General features: G+C 39.6%; 1 protein-coding gene across 1 annotated transcript in view; it reads left to right on the forward strand.

Moving 5' to 3' along the window:
- The window catches only part of LOC126188090 (leishmanolysin-like peptidase), a 549,109-nt gene extending 526,981 nt beyond the window's left edge, over positions 1-22,128 (forward strand). Inside the window, exons 11-14 of the mRNA XM_049929549.1 lie at positions 3,020-3,179; positions 6,389-6,555; positions 7,935-8,054; positions 19,819-22,128. Coding sequence (XP_049785506.1) covers positions 3,020-3,179; positions 6,389-6,555; positions 7,935-8,054; positions 19,819-19,986 — 615 coding nt within the window. The 3' untranslated portion in view covers positions 19,987-22,128. The remainder of the gene's footprint in view (positions 1-3,019; positions 3,180-6,388; positions 6,556-7,934; positions 8,055-19,818) is intronic.
- The last annotated feature ends 693 nt before the right edge of the window (positions 22,129-22,821 follow it).

A 22,821-nucleotide genomic window follows, 5' to 3' on the forward strand; every position in this document is an offset into this window, starting at 1 on the left:
AGTATGTGGCACACAAATAAAATAGCTGATTCACAGGATAAAATTAAAAACAAATAGTCAGTAGCACAAGATTGACGATATAAAGTCAGTTCATAGTAAAAATATTTCTGTTAGTGATATGTCAGATATATGTACAGTATTTAACCATCATTTTCTGAGCATTGCTGGTGAAAATAAAAACTTAGTTTCCACAGAGAATCATAAATTCTCTTGGAAAATGCCTTTCCGAGATAAATATCTGAAATTCTGATACCGACAAGGGGGCGATTGAGTCAATAATTAAATCACTTAATGCACTTTCAAATTGAAACTGAGGAGTTTCCTCATGGGTCACTCCTTGTATTCTGTTGAGAAGTTCCTGGAAAAATTAAGCTGATTCCTGTGTTATGTTGTTGATTGCGTTGACATAAACTTATGGCTTGTCTGTTTTGGGGTTCATAAACATTTTATTTTTATCTGTTATTACTTCTGTGTTGTAATTTCATGTACTGACACATTCCATGACCTTGGAGATTTGCTCCTCCATTTAGTCCTACGGAACTATATGTGTAAAATAAAATAAATAAGGACCTGATTTCTTTGAGGTTGTCCATGTTGAAAGCGGTATCAGTGATAATGAGGCAGCTGTATTAACAATGATTGCCAAAGTAAACAGGGCAACTAAATAACAGAAAAAATGTGTGTGTTCTAAAAAACTAGAAAAGAGGAGGTAGTGTCATATCTCACTGAGAAACTCAACATACAGGGTGTCCATAAATAATGTTCCAGTTTCAAAGTATTGTAGAAAGAGAACCACTGCTCATAATGATGTCAAATTTGAACAGCATGTTGCTGACAGAGGGTGAAATGTCATGGAACTAAGAAGTTTAAAGAAAAATTTACCACTCGATTGCACTATAAGCCTCCGAATTCCAACAGACGCGCAGAACACAACTACCCCTCAGTTTGCGTCCGAAATACCCAATGTGACTGTCTCCACGAAGGATCACATGAAGCTATTTTACAAGAACAGTGACTGGGCACCAGTAGCTCTGCAGAAGTTCCGGATACTCAAATACTCAAAGTATGAAAAGAGTATTGGTCTGTTGTCTGCTAAGGTCTGGGAGAAAATTACCAAAAAATTTGAAAAGACAGATTCTTTTGAAGTGCGGTGAGGTAGGGGGAGGAAAGTAGGCGATCCAGCATGGGTCAACAATGTGGTCACAGTGTTGTGGGGGGGGGGGGGGGGTGTTGAGTGGTGTTATGCAAACCTGCAGGCATGGGGAACTGCCAAAACATTGGACATGACACCATTAGGTTAAGATGCTTACAGTACCACACTGAGCCTGTGTGATGATCCATTTCATGTCCTTACAAAGTATTATAGCCAGGTATTTGTACAAGTTGACAGATTCCAGCTGTGGTTCATGGGCATTATGTATAATCACACAGAGGTAACATTAGGCATGCTGCAGGCAAGTCTGTTGGGGGCCTCACTGTTGATGCCGTATATTAATGATCTGGCAGATAATATAAGTAGTTACCTCAAATTATGCAGTTATAGACAATGAAGTACAATCTGAAAAAAGGTACACAAGTATTCTGTCAAATCTCCATAAGATTTCAAAGAGCTGCAAAGACTTACAACTTGTTTGAAGTGTTCAGATATGTAAAATAGTGCACTTCACAAAATCCAAAAACTAGTATACTACGACTGTAATGAGTCACAGCTGGAATCAGTCAACTCGCACAACCAACTACGTGTGACAATTTTTGGAAATACAAAATGGATCAGTTGGCTGTAAGCTTCATTTGATCCATGGGAGAGCATCATTGAAATGCTGGATAATTTGAACTGACAGAAGTTATCCCACAAAATAGTGAGAAATCTAGGAATATACTGTAACCACACTACTTATCATTCCTGTAGAAGCTGCAAACATAAAATTTGACTAATTACACACTGAGGTGTTTAAGCAGTCAGTTTTCCCACACTCCATACACAAATGGGACAGGAAGAAACCATAATAGGTGGTAGAATGGGAAGCACTTCACAGTTGTTTGTAGCATGTAGATGTAGATACAGAACAGTGCAGCACTGAATGCAAAATATAAAGGTACCTTCATCCATTCAGTGACACAGTCAGTGTGGCAGAACTGTATCATGTTAGATGGTTGTAATATGGAAATTACTGGAGGATAAGAAACTTGTATTTTGAGGTACTAGTTCACATAGTTACAGATTTAAAACATCACTGCTGCATAACAGAATAAGATAAAAAAGAGAACTGTCAACAGCCATAAGATAGATAAAAAGGCCACGTATGTTGAAAGCAATAACACTGATGTTGTTGACAACAATATAGGTGAAGGGCAAAACAGTTCTCCAACTCTGAGACCAAAGTTTATATATAAGGGAAAATGGAGGACACTGAGGAATGAAATAATAGGGGAAATACCTTCATTGCAGTTCTGTCTTCAGCTTCAGTTTTTGACACTCCTGATCCTGGTCTCATAGTGACTTCACTTCTCACTGTTGGTACCATGTTGCAGCATCTTCTTCTAGTATTTTTTGTGTCAGTTTCTAAAACAGGGGCATTTAGGGTAAACCTCATATGTACTCTATTTACTTAGAGGCATAATTGATATTCATGGCAAAATTTACACATTTGGTGTATTTTTCCTTTCTCTCTTAATTGAGTAACCTGTTATTTTTGTACTAGCCATTTCAATAGCAGTCTCTAAACTGACAAAAACAATTTTAAGTTAAACTCTTGTTCCTGGAATGAAAAATTTCATCTCCCTATTTCATAAAAATTATAGTATTTTCAGTTATTTATATAAGCTGATTGTACATCATAATGCTTACAGAAAGCTTAATTTTTGCTATTAGAAGGTGAACTGCATCACTGCAAAATAACGTGAGAATATAAGTTTAATTTTAAATGTAAACTAGTATCGAAGGAATCATAATCTTCAGCACCCAACAATAAAATTGTTGATCAGGTGGAGAAAAGCTACAAAATCTCTTTTCTTTCAGAACTTTGACACCATACCACATGTAGACAAGGAGAGAGTATCCTACTATGGTGGATCTGTATCATTAGCAGACTACTGTCCATACATACAAGAATTTACCTGGAGATCTAAAAATGTGGTAGTCAGAGGTTCACATTGCCAGTATATAGAGAACAATCCACGTAAGTAAATTTTTCTGTGCCATTCGATCTGAAATAAAATATGACAGGTACTTGAGCATATCATTTTTAATGTAATGATTGTTGTATTACATCTTTTATGTTGTACATCAACAAATATAACCAATTTTTAAAAGTAGAATGTAATTGGACAGATAAAAAATGTATTCATTAAGCAGCAGCAGTGGAAAACATATGTAAAGATTAACAAAATTTGCAAGCTTTCAGAGTCAGTAACTCCTTCTGGCAAAAGGGTTGAAGGGGAAGGAAGAGGAATGAAGGAAAAGGACTGCCGAGGTGTAGGAAATGGGGAGAGTTCTGAAAAGTTGCTCAGAAACCCGGGTCTGTGGAAATTTACTGGACAGAATGAGAATGTTGTGGACTGCACCAGATGATATTTGAAAACCTGAGAACTTAAAAGGTGGAAGATAGGAAATAAGGGAGACAAAGATTAATGTAAAAAAATCATCAAGAGTTAGTAAGAGTGGGAAGCTAATGGCATTGTATGTGGTAGAGTTGGAGGGCTGGGGAAAATAGACAGATCAGAAAATAAAAGATGTAGCTAACCAAAAAAGCCTAGGTGAGTGGTGAGAACCAAGTATATTTTGTGACACCAGTTATCTGTGGAGTTCTGAGAAACTGGTGTCTGAGGGAAGAATTCAGATGGCAAGTGTTGTGAAACAGTCACTAATGTCATGACTGTCATATTGTAAAGTGTGATCTGCAGCAGAATACTGTGTGTTCCCAGTATACACCCTCAGTCTACGTCTATTCATCCTAACTGATCACTTGGTCATAGTTGTACCATTGTTGAGGCCGAACATTGTTTACATAACAGCTGGCACAAGACGTGTGTTGTTTCACAGGTGGCTCTCCATTTAATAGTATATATTTTGCAAGTTACAGGGCTGGTATAGGCGTCAGAGGTGCATGGAGCAAGTCTTAACAGTGCAGCTGGTCACAGGGGTAGAAGCCTTAGGGTAGAGAAATGGATGCAGGGAGAACATAGGGTCTGACCAGGATATTGTGGATACAGGTGTGGTAGGCAAAAGTCAGACAAACCAAGGCTGTATGCAAGGGAACATTTGATTTGGAAATACTGGCAGCTGTCAAAATATAAGTAGTGTTGTTTGTTAGTAGGTTTACTGTGAACAGAAATGTGTAGGTGAGGAACAGGTCAACATGAAGGAAAGTCTTGTGGGATACAGAATAGGACCATGTGAAATTTAATGGGGAGAATGTATTTAGAGATTCCAAAAATTTAATAGCTCTGAGGCCATATGGCAAAGGTGTCATCAGTGTATCTAAACCAAACCATGATTCTAACCTGCTGTCTGCAAAACTCTATGCTCTTCATTCCCTAAAAAATGATGATTCCATCCTTATCCTCCCAGTGGACAAGGGATCTACCATGCCAGCTATCTGACGCCTCTTTGTACAGCATCTGCTCACAAGATCCCATCTCTGTGATGCAGACTGACCTCCAGTCTCTGCTTAGAACCTCCGGCCCCTCACAAAGACTAACTTGTCAATCTACAGAACTTCCTACTCGACCAAACCATGCACCCTCAGCTTTTACCTTTTTCCAAAGATCCACAAATCCAATTAACATAGCCATCACATAGTATCTGGCGTAGTTGATCTACACCTGCAACCTGTAGTACAAAGACTTTACTCCTATATTAAAGACACCAACCATTTCCTAGATCATCTGAAATCTGTGCCCATCCCACCCCATCATACACCTTTCTTGTCACTATTGATGCCGCCTCCCTTATAGCAACGTCCCCCATTGACGTGGTCTGCCTGCTGCTGAACATTATTTTGACCATTGGCCACCCGGTTCGAAAACTATACTGTCATTCCTGCTCACCTTCATCAGCCTTAATGCTTACAAACAAAGATCTTACCATTGAGGGCCAGACTTGCAAATATATCGGGCACAGCTGTGTGAAGCAGGATTGTTCCTTCCTATGCCAACCCTTTCCATGGGTCACTTGGAGAGAGCCTTTCTGGAATCCATGAGCCTTCAGCTATTGGTTTTGTTTGGATACATTGAAAATGTCTTTGCCACATAGACTCAAGTTGAAGCTGACCTATTAATATTTTTTGAATATCTAAATACATTCTCCCAGTTGAATTTCATACTGTTCTGTTCCGAATCCCTGGCCACTTTCCTTTACGTTGACCTCATCCTCACCGAAGGTCAGCTACAGCTGCAGCTGTTCACATTAAACCTATTAACAAACAAAATTATTTACATTTTGACAGTTGCCATCCTTTCTATGTCAAATGTTCCCTCCCATAGAGCCTTGGCACTTGGGGCAAGGTATTTGTTCAGACGCAGACTCTTTACAGCAGCACACCACCATTTTCACCTCACCCTTCACTGGGCATAATTACCCCACCACCCTATTTTAGAAGGAGGTTTCCGGGGACATCACATCCAATCCTGGTACTGCTAAACCCATTCAGTATTATCCTGGTCTTGAGTATATTACTCAGCTACTTCAACAAGGGTATGACTTCCTAAAATCGTGCCCTGAAATGAGGTCCATTCTGTCGGGCATTTTGCCCATCACACCTAGAATAGCTTTTTGCCCCCCCCCCCCCCCCCCCCCCGAATTCTGCAGATTCCAGCAATATTTTGGTCAGACCTATGCTCCTTCTGTACCCATTTCTTTCCTATGGCTCCTACCCCTGTGATCAGACCCACTGTAAGACTTGCCCCATGCACTCTAGTAACAGCATCTATACCAGCCCTGTAACTTGCAAAACGTATACTATCAAATGGAGGGTCACCTGTGAAATGACACGTGCCATGTTCCAGCTGTTAAGTAAACACTGATCGGTTTTTTACACTGGTATGATTACCACCAAGTTATCAATTAGGATGAATGGACATACACATAGGATATATCAGTCTTCCCTTATCAACCTGGAGGTTCTGGACAACTTGTCCGAGCTCAACCCTTTTCCTAAAAACCTTGCCAGTCCATTTCCTTTATCCCTCTTCCTTCCCTTTTAACCCATCTGCATGAGCCACTGGTTCCAAAAGCTTACTCATTTACCTAACCTTTACAGGTTTTCTCCTGCCACCATTTAGTGAGTAAATCTTTTTATCTATATTGTTTTTATGTTTGATATAAGAAAGGGTATTTTGTTTCCATTTGCTTGAGCTTTCTTTTGATAGGCTTGCTCACTATTTGCAGAGCCCGAGAAGAACTTTGCCTTAGAGAGTTATGGACCTGATTCAAAATGCTTTGAACACACAGACCAGATGTGGGAAGAGCGATCATGTAAACAGGTCCGTCAGTGGCAACATTGGGGATCCGGTTGTTATCAGTATCTTTGTCGTGGTGGTCGACTGCATATATTGGTGAGTAATTGTGAACATATGAAAAATTATTGTGTGTAATCTATACACTGAACGAGTTTAAATAACGTCAATATCTATCTTCTCATAAAATGAAATACTGCAACAAGGCTAAAGCCATAGATATTAAAGAACACGCATTTAATATCTCTCATCAAAACATTAGGAGCCCCAAAATGGGTGAGCCCCTAACATCCACGTAAGATAACAGAAGGTGGATAGAATGTCAGTAGGTATAGTGCACTTATCAGAAATCACATTGAAGTCACTGACATCAAACATATATGTCTTGAAGGGTGCAAGCCAATAACGTACTCCTGTAAAACCATTAAGACCCAACAGTGGAGTGTTGTCCTAGGTTAATGAATATTGTGTTGAATAGTTCTTTGAATGCTGTACTACAGTGGTGAATTAGAATACATACAAGCTATGAGTATAGACAGTTTACAAGCCATCAAAGGAAACATCTTAAGCTTCTTAAAGCAAGTAGTTACAGTTAATTGGTGAAGCGTTTCTTGTGGAGATTTTAATGTAGATCTTGTTACATAGTACTAATCTATACCACCTATAGTTTTAGGCACTTATACTAATTCAGAGGTAAGAGTGACTACAGTGGAAATGTTAAGAATAAAATATTTTGACCAGTAGGTTCAGATCATAAAACAGAAGTTTGTATCACAGAATTATGAACAATGACATAGTCACAGTGTTTCGAGAGGAATTATGGGAAGGATGCTGGGGGAAAATGTATAAATCAGTTTAGTTGGAAAAAAATTAATGCTTTCTGAAACATATTAATTCAGCATGTTGAGTCTTATTTTCCACTGAAGCAGACAAGGATAAAATTGGACAGAAGCAAGGGTGAGGGGTGTATAACCCCAAGGATTTAAGTATCCAGTGCTAGGAAAAGAGCACTCTACCTAGTGATGAGGTCAAACTCTAGTCAAATGTAAAAACTCAGTTACTACCAGTGTTGTAAAAACCTCTTATTAAGAAAGCAAGACATGTGCACTATGCTAAAAAAAGGGGGAGTACTCCAAAAATAAAGCAAAAATAGTAATGTAAATGAAAATACTATGAAAAGGACAGTTGCTATTCTCCACATGGCAGAGATGCTGGGTTGCAAGTAGGTACAAGAGGTTATTCTGTCCTGGATTTTCCATTGTTTAACGTAAATGAAAGTGAGTCAGTAGAAAATAGATTGCGCCCACTAAAAAACAACCAAATAGTTACATTATATTTACTTGTGCAGACACTGCATAACAATATTATTATATTCAGAGGGCTCAAATCAACATTGAATGTTGTAATACCTATTACGTATTTACATTGAATCAAGTTGAACCATATATGTTTCACTGACCATACTGTTTTTTATGCAGGTGTCTAATTACACATATACTTGTTATCATGAAAAACAAGAATTGCCCATTCAAATAAATGTAGATGGCTGGTTGCATAGAGGGGCCCTTGTGTGCCCTTCTTGTAAAGAACTCTGTGAGGTAAGCATAAAGAAATTTCATATTACACATACATTTTGTTCCTCATTTGCTTGTAATAATATGGGATCCCACAACTGTATAATTACATTAATAGTGAACAAGAAGTGTCCACTGTATAAATAGTTCATTGTCATCACTGGATTTGATTAATGTAAAATTATCTTCAGATATGTATCATTGAATGTTGTGCATATACGCAAGATTTGTACATCAAAACGTGGTTCAATTTGCAGTGACATGAATATTTTATATACGTAAACTTTGTATTTAGGTTATGATACTCTATCATGCACACTGAAGAGGTTTAAACATCAGAACTGGTCATGATGATAAACCACTTGTCCATTGGAACTGTTGTTTTACTTTTCACTTGTATTTGGTGATGTGTGACTGGAATGTACAAAACTGTGAGCTCTGCTCAAATAAGATTTACCTCTTTTATAAAAATGTATTTATTTTCTTTGTGAGAGAAAATGTAATTAAATAATTTAATCTTTCTAATGGGATCTGACGGCTGAAAGCAAGGGGAAACTACAGCCGTAATTTTTCTCGAGGGCATGCAGCTTTACTGTATGGTTAAATGATGATGGCGTCCTCTTGGGTAAAATATTCCGAAGGTAAAATAGTCCCCCATTCGGACCTCCGGACAGGGAGTACTCAAGAGGACATCATTATCAGGAGAAAGAAAACTGGCATTCTACGGATCGGAGTGTGGAACGTCAGATCCCTTAATCGGGCAGGTAGGTTAGAAAATTTAAAAAGGGAAATGGATAGGTTAAAGTTAGATATAGTAGGAATTAGTGAAGTTCGGTGGCAGGAGGAACAAGACTTTTGGTCAGGCGAATACAGAGTTATAAATACAAAATCAAATAGGGGTAATGCAGGAGTAGGTTTACTAATGAATAGGAAATTAGGAATGTGGGTAAGCTACTACAAACAGCATAGTGAACGCATTACTGTGGCCAAGATAGACACGAAGCCCACGCCTACTACAGTAGTACAAGTTTATATGCCAACTAGCTCTGCAGATGATGAAGAAATTGATGAAATGTATGATGAGATAAAAGAACTTGTTCAGATAGTGAAGGGGGATGAAAATTTAATAGTCACGAGTGACTGGAAATCGACAGTAGGAAAAGGAAGAGAAGGAAACGTAGTAGGTGAATATGGATTGGGGCTAAGAAATGAAAGAGGAAGCCGCCTGATAGAATTTTGCACAGAGCATAACTTAATCATAGCTAACACTTGGTTCAAGAATCATGAAAGAAGGTTGCATACATGGAAGAACCCTGGAGACACTAAAAGGTTTCAGATAGATTATATAATGGTAAGACAGAGATTTAGGAACCAGATTTTAAATTGTAAGATGTTTCCAGTGGCAGATGTGGACTCTGGCCACAATCTATTGGTTATGAACTGTAAATTAAAACTGAAGAAACTGCAAAAAGGTGGGAGTTTAAGGAGATGGGACCTGGATGAACTGAAACAACCAGAGGTTGTAAAGAGTTTCAGGGAGAGCATAATGGAACAATTGACAGGGATGGGGGAAAGAAATACAGTAGAAGAAGAATGGGTAGCTTTGAGGAATGAAATAGTGAAGGCAGCAGAGGATCAAGTAGGTAAAAATACGAGGGCTAGTAGAAATCCTTGGGTAACAGTAGAAATATTGAATTTAATTGATGAAAGGAGAAAATATAAAAATGCAGTAAATGAAGCAGGCAAAAAGGAATACAAACGTCTAAAAAATGAGATCGACAGGAAGTGCAAAATGGCTAAGCAGGGATGGCTAGAGGACAAATGTAAGGATGTAGAGGCTTATCTCACTAGGGGTAAGATAGCTACTGCCTACAGGAAAATTAAAGAGACATTTGGAGCAAAGAGAACCACTTGCATCAATATCAAGAGCTCAGATGGAAACCCAGTTCTAAGCAAAGAAGGGAAAGCAGAAAGGTGGAAGGAGTATATAGAGGGTCTATACAGGGGCGATGTTCTTGAGGACAATATTATGGAAATGGAAGAGGAGGTAGATGAAGATGAAATGGGAGATATGATACTGCGTGAAGAGTTTGACAGAGCACTGAAAGACCTGAGTCGAAACAAGGCTCCCAGAGTAGACAGCATTCCATTAGAACTACTGACAGCCTTGGGAGAGCCAGTCCTGACAAAACTCTACCATCTGGTGAGCAAGATGTATGAAACAGGCGAAATACCCTCAGACTTCAAGAAGAATATAATAATTCCAATCCCAAAGAAAGCAGGTGTTGATAGATGTGAAAATTACCGAACAATCAGTTTAATAAGTCACGGATGCAAAATACTAACTCGAATTCTTTACAGACGAATGGAAAAACTGGTAGAAGCCAACCTCAGGGAAGATCAGTTTGGATTCCGTAGAAATGTTGGAACACTTGAGTTAATACTGACTCTAAGACTTATCTTAGAAGAAAGATTAAGGAAAGGCAAATCTACATTTCTAGCATTTGTAGACATAGAGAAACCTTTTGACAATGTTGACTGGAATACTCTCTTTCAAATTCTGAAGGTAGCAGGGGTAAAATACAGGGAGCAAAAGGCTATTTACAATTTGTACAGAAACCAGATGGCAGGTTTTAAGAGTCTAGGGGCATGAAAGGGAAGCAGTGGTTGGGAAGGGAGTGAGACAGGGTTGTAGCCTATCCCCGATGTTATTCAATCTGTATATAGAGCAAGCAGTGAAAGAAACAAAAGAAAAATTCGGAGTAGGTTTTAAAATCCATGGAGAAGAAATAAAAACTTTGAGGTTCGCCGATGACATTGTAATTCTGTCAGAAACAGCAAAGGACTTGGAAGAGCAGTTGAACGGAATGGACAGTGTCTTGAAAGGAGGGTATAAGATGAACATCAACAAAAGCAAAACGAGGCAAATGGAATGTAGTCGAATTAAGTTGGGTGATGCTGTGGGAATTAGATTAGGAAATGAGACACATAAAGGAGTTTTGCTGTTTGGGGAGCAAAATAACTGATGATGGTCGAAGTAGAGAGGATATAAAATGTAGACTGGCAATGGCAAGGAAAGCGTTTCTGAAGAAGAGAAATTTGTTAACATCGAGTATTGCTTTACGTGTCAGGAAGTCGTTTCTGAAAGTATTTGTATCGAGTGTAGCCATGTATGGAAGTGAAACGTGGACGATAAATAGTTTAGACAAGAAGAGAATAGAAGCGTTCGAAATGTGGTGCTACAGAAGAATGCAGAAGGTTAGATGGGTAGATCACATAACTAATGAGGAGGTATTGAATAGAATTGGGGAGAAGAGGAGTTTGTGGCACAACTTGACTAGAAGAAGGGATCGGTTGGTAGGACATGTTCTGCGGCATCAAGGGATCACCAATTTGGTACTGGAGGGCAGTGTGGAGAGTAAAAATCATAGTGGGAGATGAAGAGATGAATACAGTAAGCAGATTCAGAAGGATGTAGGCAGCAGTAGGTACTGGGAGATGAAGAGGCTTGCACAGGATTGAGTAGCATGGAGAGCTGCATCAAACCAGTCTCAGGACTGAAAACCACAACAACAACAACAATGGGTTCTGAAAGAAATGTCATTTGTTCGGATGTTTTGTGATTCATATCCCATTAATGGCCTGCCTTGTTGTCCCAAATATTACTGTTAAGATATGTTTACATTTGGTGTTTATACAGGATGTTCAGATAAAGTATCGAATACTTTAAGAGGTGGTAGTTCTCATTGAAACAAGAAAAGTAAGTCCAACAGACATGGTTCCGGTACCATATACTTTCTGAGAAGTGTTTACAGGAAGGAATGCGAAACACTTGGTTGCGGATATTGGCACAATCGTTTCATTGGAGCTCTGTCATACATGTTGGCAGAGGATTATGGTGTCTTACTCCCAGTACCCTGCCTATCATTAGGTGGTCTGCAGTCCGTTTTGTGGTTCAAACATGTTGTAGACAACATTTTTTGTCATGTTTGTGTGCCTTACTGTACAGTACTTTCAACCCTGTTTACATATCATGGTACTTTGCCTTCTTCCAAATGTGGATTCACATAGGTGTTTAGTGTTATTGCGCTGTTTGTTTGTACCAATGGTGTAGTACATTTACATTTTCATTTCCACCACTTGTTACTAATGGAAGCCTGCTATTCGACAAGTGAAACGGTGGATATGATATTCTGCTACGGTTTACTAAATGGGGATAACCTGCGAGCCCATTCCCTCTACGCTGAAAAATATCCACAGTGCAGATTGTCCTCTGATAAGCTGATCAGTAGACTTTTCCAGCATCTGAGGGACACAGATACCCTTGCACCATGGCCTGCTCATTCTCCAGATCTCAATCCCCTAGACTTCCGCTGATAGGGATACTTGAAGGAATTGGTCTACACCATGCTAATCAACTGTGTGTGAACACTACAGGGTCGCGTCTTCAATGTGAGCCAGCAGGTACAACAACTGGGTATATGTCAAAGGATGCATCATTCCTTGTGCCAGAGGGCAGAGCGGTGCATTGTCATGAATGGATGCCACATTGAATACCTCCTGTAAATTTGTGTTTATCACAGAAAGTATGCATTTCTGGACCCATGTCTATAGGATTTATTTTTCTTGTTCCAATGAGTACTATCATCTCAAAGTATTTTACATTTTTTAACACCCTGTATACATTTTAAGTTAGTCTGTCTTGAACATTTCATATGTGTATGACAGGCAGATCATTTTGTGAGCAGGCAGATATCATTCTTATGTATGACTGCATTAATGGAAATGGATGCAATGCAGCATGGATGCATTAAAATGCATATCCAGAGAGCAGACAGACAAGTCATCGAACCTTTGGTAGACCGAGATTTACTCATATGCCTGACTATGAAGAATGCATCTTGTAGCCTGTAGAAAAGGAGCTAGGTGTCAATAAGCAGCTGGCACATCAGCACTGCGTGCGATACATCTCTTAGCACCTCATTTCACAGGAAATACGTGTATTTGTAAAATCTTACTGTGTACAGGATCTTGTCCTATCTGTCACTTATCACAGGAAAATTTCTGATGATGATTTGCTTCAAAAACTGAAAAATCTGTGTCTGTCTCTTCAGTCTTGGGAACAGATGAGAGAAAATACAGAAGATATGGAACAGCATATTTTCACAGATAACATTTGTGGACTGATGAAAATCCCCGTTCCTGCCAGACATCAGCAGTTGAAACTATAGATGATGACAGGTAGGTCACTATGACCCTAGTTTCCCATTTCACTTCCAACAGTCTACACCTTCTCGTTAATCAGTACGTGGTCCCCATTGTTGGGTTTGACCTGCCACCAGTTTTCAAATTTTCCAGTAGTGTGAATTGTGCAGGGGAGGTCACCCAATGTTGTGTATGTTGCACCAATGTGCCTTTCCACCTTATCACCCTCCCTTTCTAATAAGGTAGTATGCCCAAAACCCAGAATGGTAGCCATCCTCCTGTGGGGAGAAGGTCGTCAAGTACCTGTATGGTGGTAGCCCCCTTACCATGCAGAGACTGCAGTATTGGTGCCTGAGATGGGGACTCCAAGTGGCAGATTACTAGCCAGGTAGCTGTTGCTGAGGCTGGGTGGCGCGTATGGGAAGAGCCCCCATTTGGATTGGGTGGCATCATGGCAGATGGCTTGCATGTGAAGCAGATGATGCTTTCTCCCACTGGTAGGCATATTGCCCCACCAGTCTCTTCAGAAGGAAAGAACTCATTCAACGCAGAGAGATACGACCACCTAACGTTTCCTTCCCTGGCTATGTGGTTGGGAGTACATAGGGTTAAGCGACAAGCAGAGGAATACTCCCAATACCTGGTTTGTGCAAGGACATGTGGGGATGTACAAGGACTCATGGCAATTCTTTTCCGGCCACAAAGTATTTATTCTTTGTAAGAGTATAAAGGACAAATTGGGGGAAGTTGCAGCATCTCCAAAATGAAGAGTGGGTCAGTTTTGATTGAAACATCATCAACTGGCCAGTCACTGGCATTGCTTGCTTGTGACTAGCTGGACAACATTCCAGTAACTATCACTCCCCATAATAGTCTTAATATGGTTCAGGACCTCATTTTCCATTGTGACCTTATCTTGCAGTCTGATGACGAGGTATGCGTCAACTTGGAGCAACAGGGTTTTCACTTTGTTCATTGTATCCATAGAGGACAGTAGGGTTGCTACCGGGGCCTTCATATTGGCCTTTGAGGGCAATTCGTTGCCTGAAGAGGGGAAGGTGATGGTACACTGATGTGATGTGAAACTATGTTCCCTCTACCCCTCCCTATGAGGTGCTTCAGATGCACGAAAATATCAATGTGATGTGAAACCATATACCCTCATCCCCTCCTCCCTGTGAGGTGCTTCAAATACAGGAAATTTAGGCTCATGTCTTCACAATGTAACACCAGCCCAATCTGTAGGGATTATGGATGACCATTGCATGCAAAAGTTCCGTGTGCCCCACTCCTCTTGTCTGTGTCAACTGTGGAAAGCACCATTCTCCCTGTTCACCAAACTGCACACTCTTCCAGAGAAAGAAGAAAATACAGGAATATAAGACTCTGGACAGACTAACAGACCAAGAGGCCAAGAAAAAGTATGAATTTATACATCCTGCATGCATGAAAATGATGTATGCTATAGCTATGATGACATTGCCCCCTCTGACAACAGTACTGTCACTAATTATGCCTCTAACAATAGCAGGCCCTTGGGACCACTCGATCATGTGTGTCTCATAGATGGTTGGTGGCTCTCCTCCTACTGCTTGTCCCAGACTTACTTTGGGAGCAATGGCTTTTGTCCCAGACTTACTTTGGGAGCAGTGGCTCCCCACCTGCTGTGGATGTTGATCCCAGCCCCACCAGCTGGAGATGTGTCGCTCTTCTCCAGTTTCTGATGCCAGAAAGGCGTCCCTTGAGACATTCCCCTCCAAGGTTTCTCCCAGTCTGCAATCAGGTACCAGCCAGTGGCTGAAGGAGCCACAGGCTGCTGTTCATATGGCTTCGCAATCTTCCTCGGTTCCTGACATTACTTCAGAGAAGCCCTCCCAATCATCTATATTCCCCAAGGAGAAGAAAGATAAAAACATGTCTTCCATTGGCCCCAATGCCACCATATCCCTCCTTTTCCACTTCCACTTCCGTAGCCGAGCCGAATGGCCAATGGCCTTGCAACAGTGGTAACACTGGTTCCTGTCAGATCACCAAAGTTAAGCGCTGTCTGGCTAAGCCAGCACTTGAATGACTGACCATCCAATCTGCCAAGAGCTGTTGGCAAACAGGGTGCACACAGCCCTTTTGAGGCAAACTGAGGAGCTACTTGACTGAGAAGTAGTGGCTCTGGTCTTGTAAACTGACATACAGCCAGGAGAGCAGTGTGCTGACCACATGCCCCTCCATATCTGCATCCAGTGATGCCTGTAGGCTGAGGATGACACGGCGGCCAGTCGGTACCGTTGGGCCTTTCGAGGCCTGTTCGGATGGAGTTTAGTTTTTGGTTTTAGTTTAGTATCAGAGCTGGAGATCCTGGTGGCTGCTGATGCTCCAAATCACATCTGATAATGTTTCTCAGGACCCTGTGTGTTGATATCATAACCTCTCAGCCTTGGGGCTTAACCTGTCTCCTTGTTCCCTTCACACCCTCACAGTATACTGACAGCATGATTCTTCAGTGGAATTGTAATGGGTTTTTGCACTACCTGGCTGAACTACAACATCTCTGAAGTCCTCTCCTTTCTGCATTGCCATTCAGGAAACTTGGTTTCCAGCAACACAGCTACTGGGAATATTTTAAGAATCATACAAACTCTGGTGGAGTTTGCACATACATTATGGACTCTGTTTACAAAGAATTGATGCCTCTTGAAGCTGTGTCTTTTCAGGTAGGGGCCTCTCAGGATTTTACCATCTGTAATAATTATCTCCCTCCCAATGGTGGAGTGTCTCATAACATATTGTCTGAATTGGTTTCTCAGCTCCCTGACCTTTCATAATCTTTGGTGATTTCAGTGCCTATAACCCTTTGTGACATGGAACCATGATCATAGGCCACAGTAAAGACATCAAAACTTACTGACAGATCTCGGCCTCTGTCTCTTCAATACTGGTGCCCAATACACTTCATTGTGGCATATGGAACTTACTCAACCATTGAGCTTTCCATTTGCAGCCCTGGTCTTGTCTCAGCCATCCACTGTAGAGTCCACGATGACTTGTGTGGTAGTGATCACTTCTGGATCTCCCTATCCCTCCCCCAGTGTCACTCCCTTGGGTGCCAGCCCAGATGGGCTCTCAACAATGCTGACTGGGATGCTTTCACCTCCACAGTCATCCTTAACTCCCTATTACAAGGAGGTACTGACATGGCTGTCCAGAGTACAACAGCAGCCAGTCTATCAGCAGGTAACTTAGCGATCTCCTGTTCTTTGGGATCATCCCGTCGGAAGACAGTACCTCGGAGGACCTCAGAAATTGCCGAGGCTGTTAGAGGTTGCAGGCAGGCTCCCCAATGCCATAAGCAGCATCTGTCAATGGAGCACTGCAACGCCTTTAAACGGCACCGTGCCTGGGTCCCCCACCTAACAAAATGACAGAAGCAAGGATGCTGGGAACGGTACATTTCAGCCATTGGACCAAGTACCCCTACTTCACACGTCTCGACAAAGATGTGTATGGAGCCAGTTATCAATATACACACATCTGACAACAGTGAATTTTGTGTCCTGTGTGATGTATTTGACACCTCTATGCCTTGCTGATAGAGTTATGGCTTTTATTTTAGTATAATAAGTGTTGCATGGAAGTGTCTCTTCTGTGAGTTTACCTCAATGTGTTCAGTGGCCAGGTGCCAATGTGCCACACGTAGGGGCTTTATAATTCATGCACATGGTAACAGCAATATAACTTTGCTGAAACTAGTGTCAGGATATGTGTGAACTGCAATCTGGGCAATAAAACTTCTATTTTGGAAGCTTTTTTACATTTGAATTATATTTGCTAGCTTGTATATATCTCCAGGTAAAGAAATAGTTCTTTTAATTATCTACTCACTAGGAAAATTCTAAAATCTCAAACTAAAGTCGTTTTCTGTAATATTTCCACACAGAAATGACGAACGCTGAACTACACACATTAAAAAAAGTTTTCCATCACCTCGGTTATGAGAGTTCCAGAACCTGTACAGAAAATTAAAATAGAGATCAACATAAACATCATTTCTACCCTTTTTATTGCTCATGAAATACACACATTGCATTTTGTACCACCATACAGCAAGACCTTCGGAGGTGGTAGTCCAGATTGCTGTACATACCAGTACCTCTAATACCCAGTAACACGTCGTCTTGCACTGATGCATGCCTGTATTCGACATGGCATACTATCCACAAGTTCATCAAGGCACTATTGGTCCAGATTCACCCACTCCTCAATGGCGATTCAGCATAGATCCCTCAGAGTGGTTGGTAGGTCCGTCGTCCATAAACAGCCCTTCTCAATCTATCTCGGGCACGATCAATAGGTTTCATGTCTGGAGAACATGCTGGTCACTCTAGTTGAGTGATGTCGTTATCCTGAAGGAAGTCATTCACAAGATTTGCACGATGGGGGTGCGAATTGTCATCCATGAAGACGAATGCCTCACCAATATGCTGCTGATATGGTCACACTATTGGTCGGAGGATGGCATTCACGTATCATACAGCCATTATGACGCCTTACATGACCACCAGCAGCGTACGTTGGCGCCACATAATGCAACCCAAAAACAGCAGGGACCCTCCACCTTGCTGCACTTGCTGGACAATGTATCTAAGGCATTCATCTCGTTTGGGTTGCCTCCAAACATGTCTCCGACTAGTGTCTGGTTGAAGGCATATGCGACACTCATCGGTGAAGAGAACATGATGCCAGTCCTGAGCGGTACATTTGGCATGTTGTTGGGCCCTCTGTACTGTGCTGCATGGTGTCTTGGTTGCAAAGATGGACCTTGGCATGGACATCGGGAGTGAAGTTGCGGATCATGCAGACTTTTGCGCACAGTTTGAGTCGCAACACAATGTCCTGTGGCTGCATGAAAAGCATTATTCAACATGGTGGTGCTGCTGTCAGGGTTCCTTTGAGCCATAATCCATAGGTATCTGTCATCCACTGCAGTAGTAGCCTTCGGGTGGCCTGAGCAAGGCACGTCATAGACAGTTCCTGTCTCTCTGTATCTCCTCCATGTCCAAACAACATTGCTTTGGTTCACTCAGTTACACCTGGACACTTCCTTTGTTGAGAGCCCTTCCTGGCACAAAGTAACAATGCAGATGCAATCAAACCACGGTATTGACTGTCTAGGCATGGTTGAACTACAGACAACACAAGCCATGTACCTCCTTTCTGGTGGAATGACGGGAACTGATCGACTGGCAGACCCCCTCCATCTAATAGGTGCTGCTCATGCATGGTTGCTTACAGCTTTGGGTGGGTTTAGCGCCATCTCTGAAGAGTCAAAGGGACTGTGTCTGTGATACAGTATCCACAGCCAACCTCTATCTTCAGGAGTTCTGGGAACCAGGATAATGCAAAAAGTTTTTTGATGTGTGTGTGTATGTTCCCGGAACATTTTTTTGAACCTCTTGAAAAGAGTTGAAAAACAAATCATCTATGCACAGACGACACAACTCTGCTTAACAAATGGTTCAAATGGCTCTGAGCACTATGGGACTTAACTTCTGAAGCCATCAGTCCCCTAGAACTTAGAACTACTTAAATCTAACTAACTTAAGGACATCACACACATGCATGCCCGAGGCAGGATTCGAACCTGCGACCGTAGCGGTCGCGCGGTTCCAGACTGTAGCGCCTAGATCCGCTCGGCCACACCAGTGGGCCTCTGCTTAACACATACCATCAAACCACAGAAATAAATCAGGAAACTCGTGAAAAGTTAGAACTAGTTATGAACTGATTTTCTTGTAATCAACTCTGAATAAAACACAGGCATTAATTGTCGGATTAAAATAAAGAAGTACAAAACAAATAAGTAAAATTGTTAGGCTTTTGTTATTATTCCAAATTAAACTGAGAGGAACGTGGTAGCTATTCGCCAAGAGAATAAGTCATCTGTGTTATCTCTTGTGAAAGCTGACAGATTCAGTCATTAATGAGTATCTGAAGATGGAAGATGTCTCTTTCAGTAACATATATTATATTGCCTATCAGTATGGGTACATTCCTGTTGCATCTGTGAAATTCAGAAAACTTAAATAAAGCGTAATTGTAAGAATTAACCTATTTAATCCCAAGAAACATACTGCCTTCCCTTTATCAACCAAAAAATACTGATTGCTGTAAACCTATGTCTATACAGCATTACTTTATTAAAAATGCAGCTTAATTGAATTTTTGACACAAGTGATAGTATCTACCAACACAACAGCAGAAGAAGCAGCAGACTGGTCCATTATATCCTGAAATAAACACTTGAAAGATTAGAAATTCACACAAAATACATGTTTAATTATTTTAATAAACTTCCAAAATGTGCTTTGTTGTAGCCCTATACTATTTTTATAACTAAAGTGTATGCTTGGTTACTGGAATATGCATTTTAAAAGGTAATGGAACGTTTTGAAATAAACGATTTTGGTAATAGGTCTTAAGACTATTGATAAATAAAATCAGAATTTATTTTTTAGTTACCTGGAGGTCATATTGCTTCACCATTTTGTTATGGCATATGATGTAGTAATATAAAACCATATCATTACAGGAACAGCTAAAAGATATCGGAGAATACTGCAAATCTGAATCACAACCTCCCCAGTGGCTTACATATCACAAGGAAGAACTGACCTGTGGAGGTGTTAAATTGCATGCATTCCAGAGTAGAAGTATGCAACTGTTCTTGCTAGTGCTGATAGCAGCTGTCAGATGGTAGAGTTGCTGATTTGTTGGTCTGACGATGCACGGAGATTGAATTCTAAATACGTATTGTCAGTGTTTGACTCACATTGTGCCTCTTTTCTGTGGACAGTCACACAGAGGCCAAGAATGTTGTCATTGAATGTCAGAGGTGCTATGAATTAACTGTCTTCTTAGCTGCATCCTTCTTGGCATTTGTAATGTGACAATACAGTTAGCTCCTCTGGTGTTTTTACTGTGATTGTATTCCATACATGGTGTGGAAATGATATTTTTATTGAAAATATGGTCAGATGTTACCTGTAAAAATTAAAATGTTTCCTGTTCTATTTACATAAGACACTTTGAACCTGTGGCACTTTGAACTGAAATGGACCATTTCTATAAAAATTACTTATTATAAACTGTATGAAGAACAGCAAAAAACCCACAGTAGTGCCATTATAAGTGTGTGCTATCAAATCACAACCCTCCCGTCCATGTAATTACTTTATGTTTGATATTCTGTAAAATTTAATGGCTGTGACTATACAAGAATGGATGAAGGAATGACTGCAGTTAACAAACAAACATGCCTAAGGGAAACATGTTCTTTTATAGCCTGAATTTTTCTTTTGAAGATGTTTCATGAAAATACCAAGATTAAGGTATACAGTGTTACGCATTAGCCCATCAACAGAATACTGCAGTGTAATTGTAGAAAAATAAGTTGTCTTACAAGAGGTACTAATGGCTGTGTTTTGCATTCCAGAGAGAATGAGTAAGTGTTAGTAACTTTTCCAAATATGTAGTTAAATTTCATACTTGCTTGATAGGAACTGTAGTATAATTTATTTTTTATTTGTACTCAGCAGCAATAAAAATAATACTTTTGAGCATATGCTCTGCTCTGGGAGCAGTCATGTATCTGTACATGTAATGTTTTTCATGCTTATTACATTTAGCAGTATGAAGACATCATTGAACAGATATCTTACATACTATTATGTCGATAACCAAGAAAATAGTCAGAAATTGAGTTTCAAAGCTTTTGTGATTATTGTCCACATTCATCACTTAGTTCTAAACTGTACTTAATATTCAAAATATTTGTTATTTGTTACACAGCATGTAAATAGATGCTCAGTTGTCAGATCTCTCTCTCTCTCTCTCTCTCTCTCTCTCTCTCTCTGTGTGTGTGTGTGTGTGTGTGTGTGTGTGTGTGTGTGTGTTTTGTACATGTTCATTTATCAACAGATTTTTTTTTATTTGTATAAATAAATATCAGTTTGATGTGGGACCACTGGCTATGTCTGTTGGACAAAATAGATTTTGGCAAGTGTTTCGTTTATTTCCAGAGTTTTGTATTTATTTAAAAAGGAATCCAATTATGATTACAGATTCCTGAAAAAATTTGAAACTGAACACAAAATGCCTTCATTACAGCTTTACGTTCTTTTGTGAGTGAGAGACTAAGTTCAGCTCATGTATAATAAAAGTAACGCAGTTGTATCCTTAGTATATATTTTTTTTCCTGAGGGAGTGAATAGTACACACTACTGCAGGCTTCAGGTATAAAAAATTATACTGAAAAACTGCCAACAAACTGTTTGTTATTGGATTCAAAATGTCCAAATTGTGAAATTCATGTAAAGCAATTCTTGTTCACATAATGTCCAACTGACAAAATTACTAAAATTACAGTGAAGACTCCTGTCCAAAATTATTTTTATAGCCACACACATATTGTGTGTAGTTAACTTGGAAAAATTCTCTTTTGGCCAGGTGGCAGCACTGTATTATAACTGAATTGTATATGCATAAAGATTAATTCCAGTTTTACATACAAATATAACATTCCATCAACTACTGCCAATGTATTGGTTTAAAGACATCTTGTGACTCAGGTTTACCTATGTATTTGGAATATTACAGAATTATTATGTTATGTGTTTTCCTTTTATATTCTACTGAATATAATTATTATATTCTTATAATTTTAAGTAAGAAATTGCTTCTGAAGAACTTTAATTTTACTAGTTATTCCAACTATATCTTATTTCTGTTGTACTGAAACTTGTTTTACAATTACCAAAGATTACTATTTAAGTGCACTTAGTACAAGACTTTTAAATTATATGTGAAAAATAATGCCTTTTGTATAAAATCAGCTCTCCATGCATAGAAAATTGTATCAGTTTTTATGAATAAATATTCTTTTTATCTAAGAGAAAATATATTAGATAAACAAATAATGAAACTGGATATTATTTATTGGTTCATTAACCCTAGAGTACAAAACACTCGTAAAATTTATGACTGCAGTTGGTACCAAATCATGGTTCCCACCCATCTTATTATTGTCACTATAGGGTGTAAAACAGGATATTTTGTACTTATTTTGTATGTGACACACCATTGGAGACCTCATAATTGTGATTAACTGGCGCATAAACTATAAATTAAGACTTCCTTTGAATAAAAATTTACATTGGTCTGGTAACAATATAATATTCCCCCCTTTAGTGTTCTAGGGTTAACAGTTTTGCAATTCGTTATTTATATGGAAATAACAATTTATAGGGATATTCAGCTGCAAAAACTAAAAAGTTCCGGTTTTTTATTTTTATTTTATTTTATTTTATTTTTTTTTTTTTTAGCTGTCAGTTAATTTTGCACAACAAAATTGACTCCTGACTCGTTCCATTCAAGGTTCCCAACTTAACTATCATTACAGCACCTTTTCTTATATTTTTTTGAAGAATTAATTGATTGTACTTCTGCAGTTATCTCCATGCATTGGAGATTATCTGCATAACTCATTTTCTGCAGTGATATACCTAAATATTTCAGAAGGTTATTCTTTTTTGGA

The sequence above is a fragment of the Schistocerca cancellata genome, chromosome 5 (assembly GCF_023864275.1).
Source record: "Schistocerca cancellata isolate TAMUIC-IGC-003103 chromosome 5, iqSchCanc2.1, whole genome shotgun sequence".
Classification (NCBI taxonomy): Eukaryota; Metazoa; Arthropoda; class Insecta; order Orthoptera; family Acrididae; genus Schistocerca; species Schistocerca cancellata.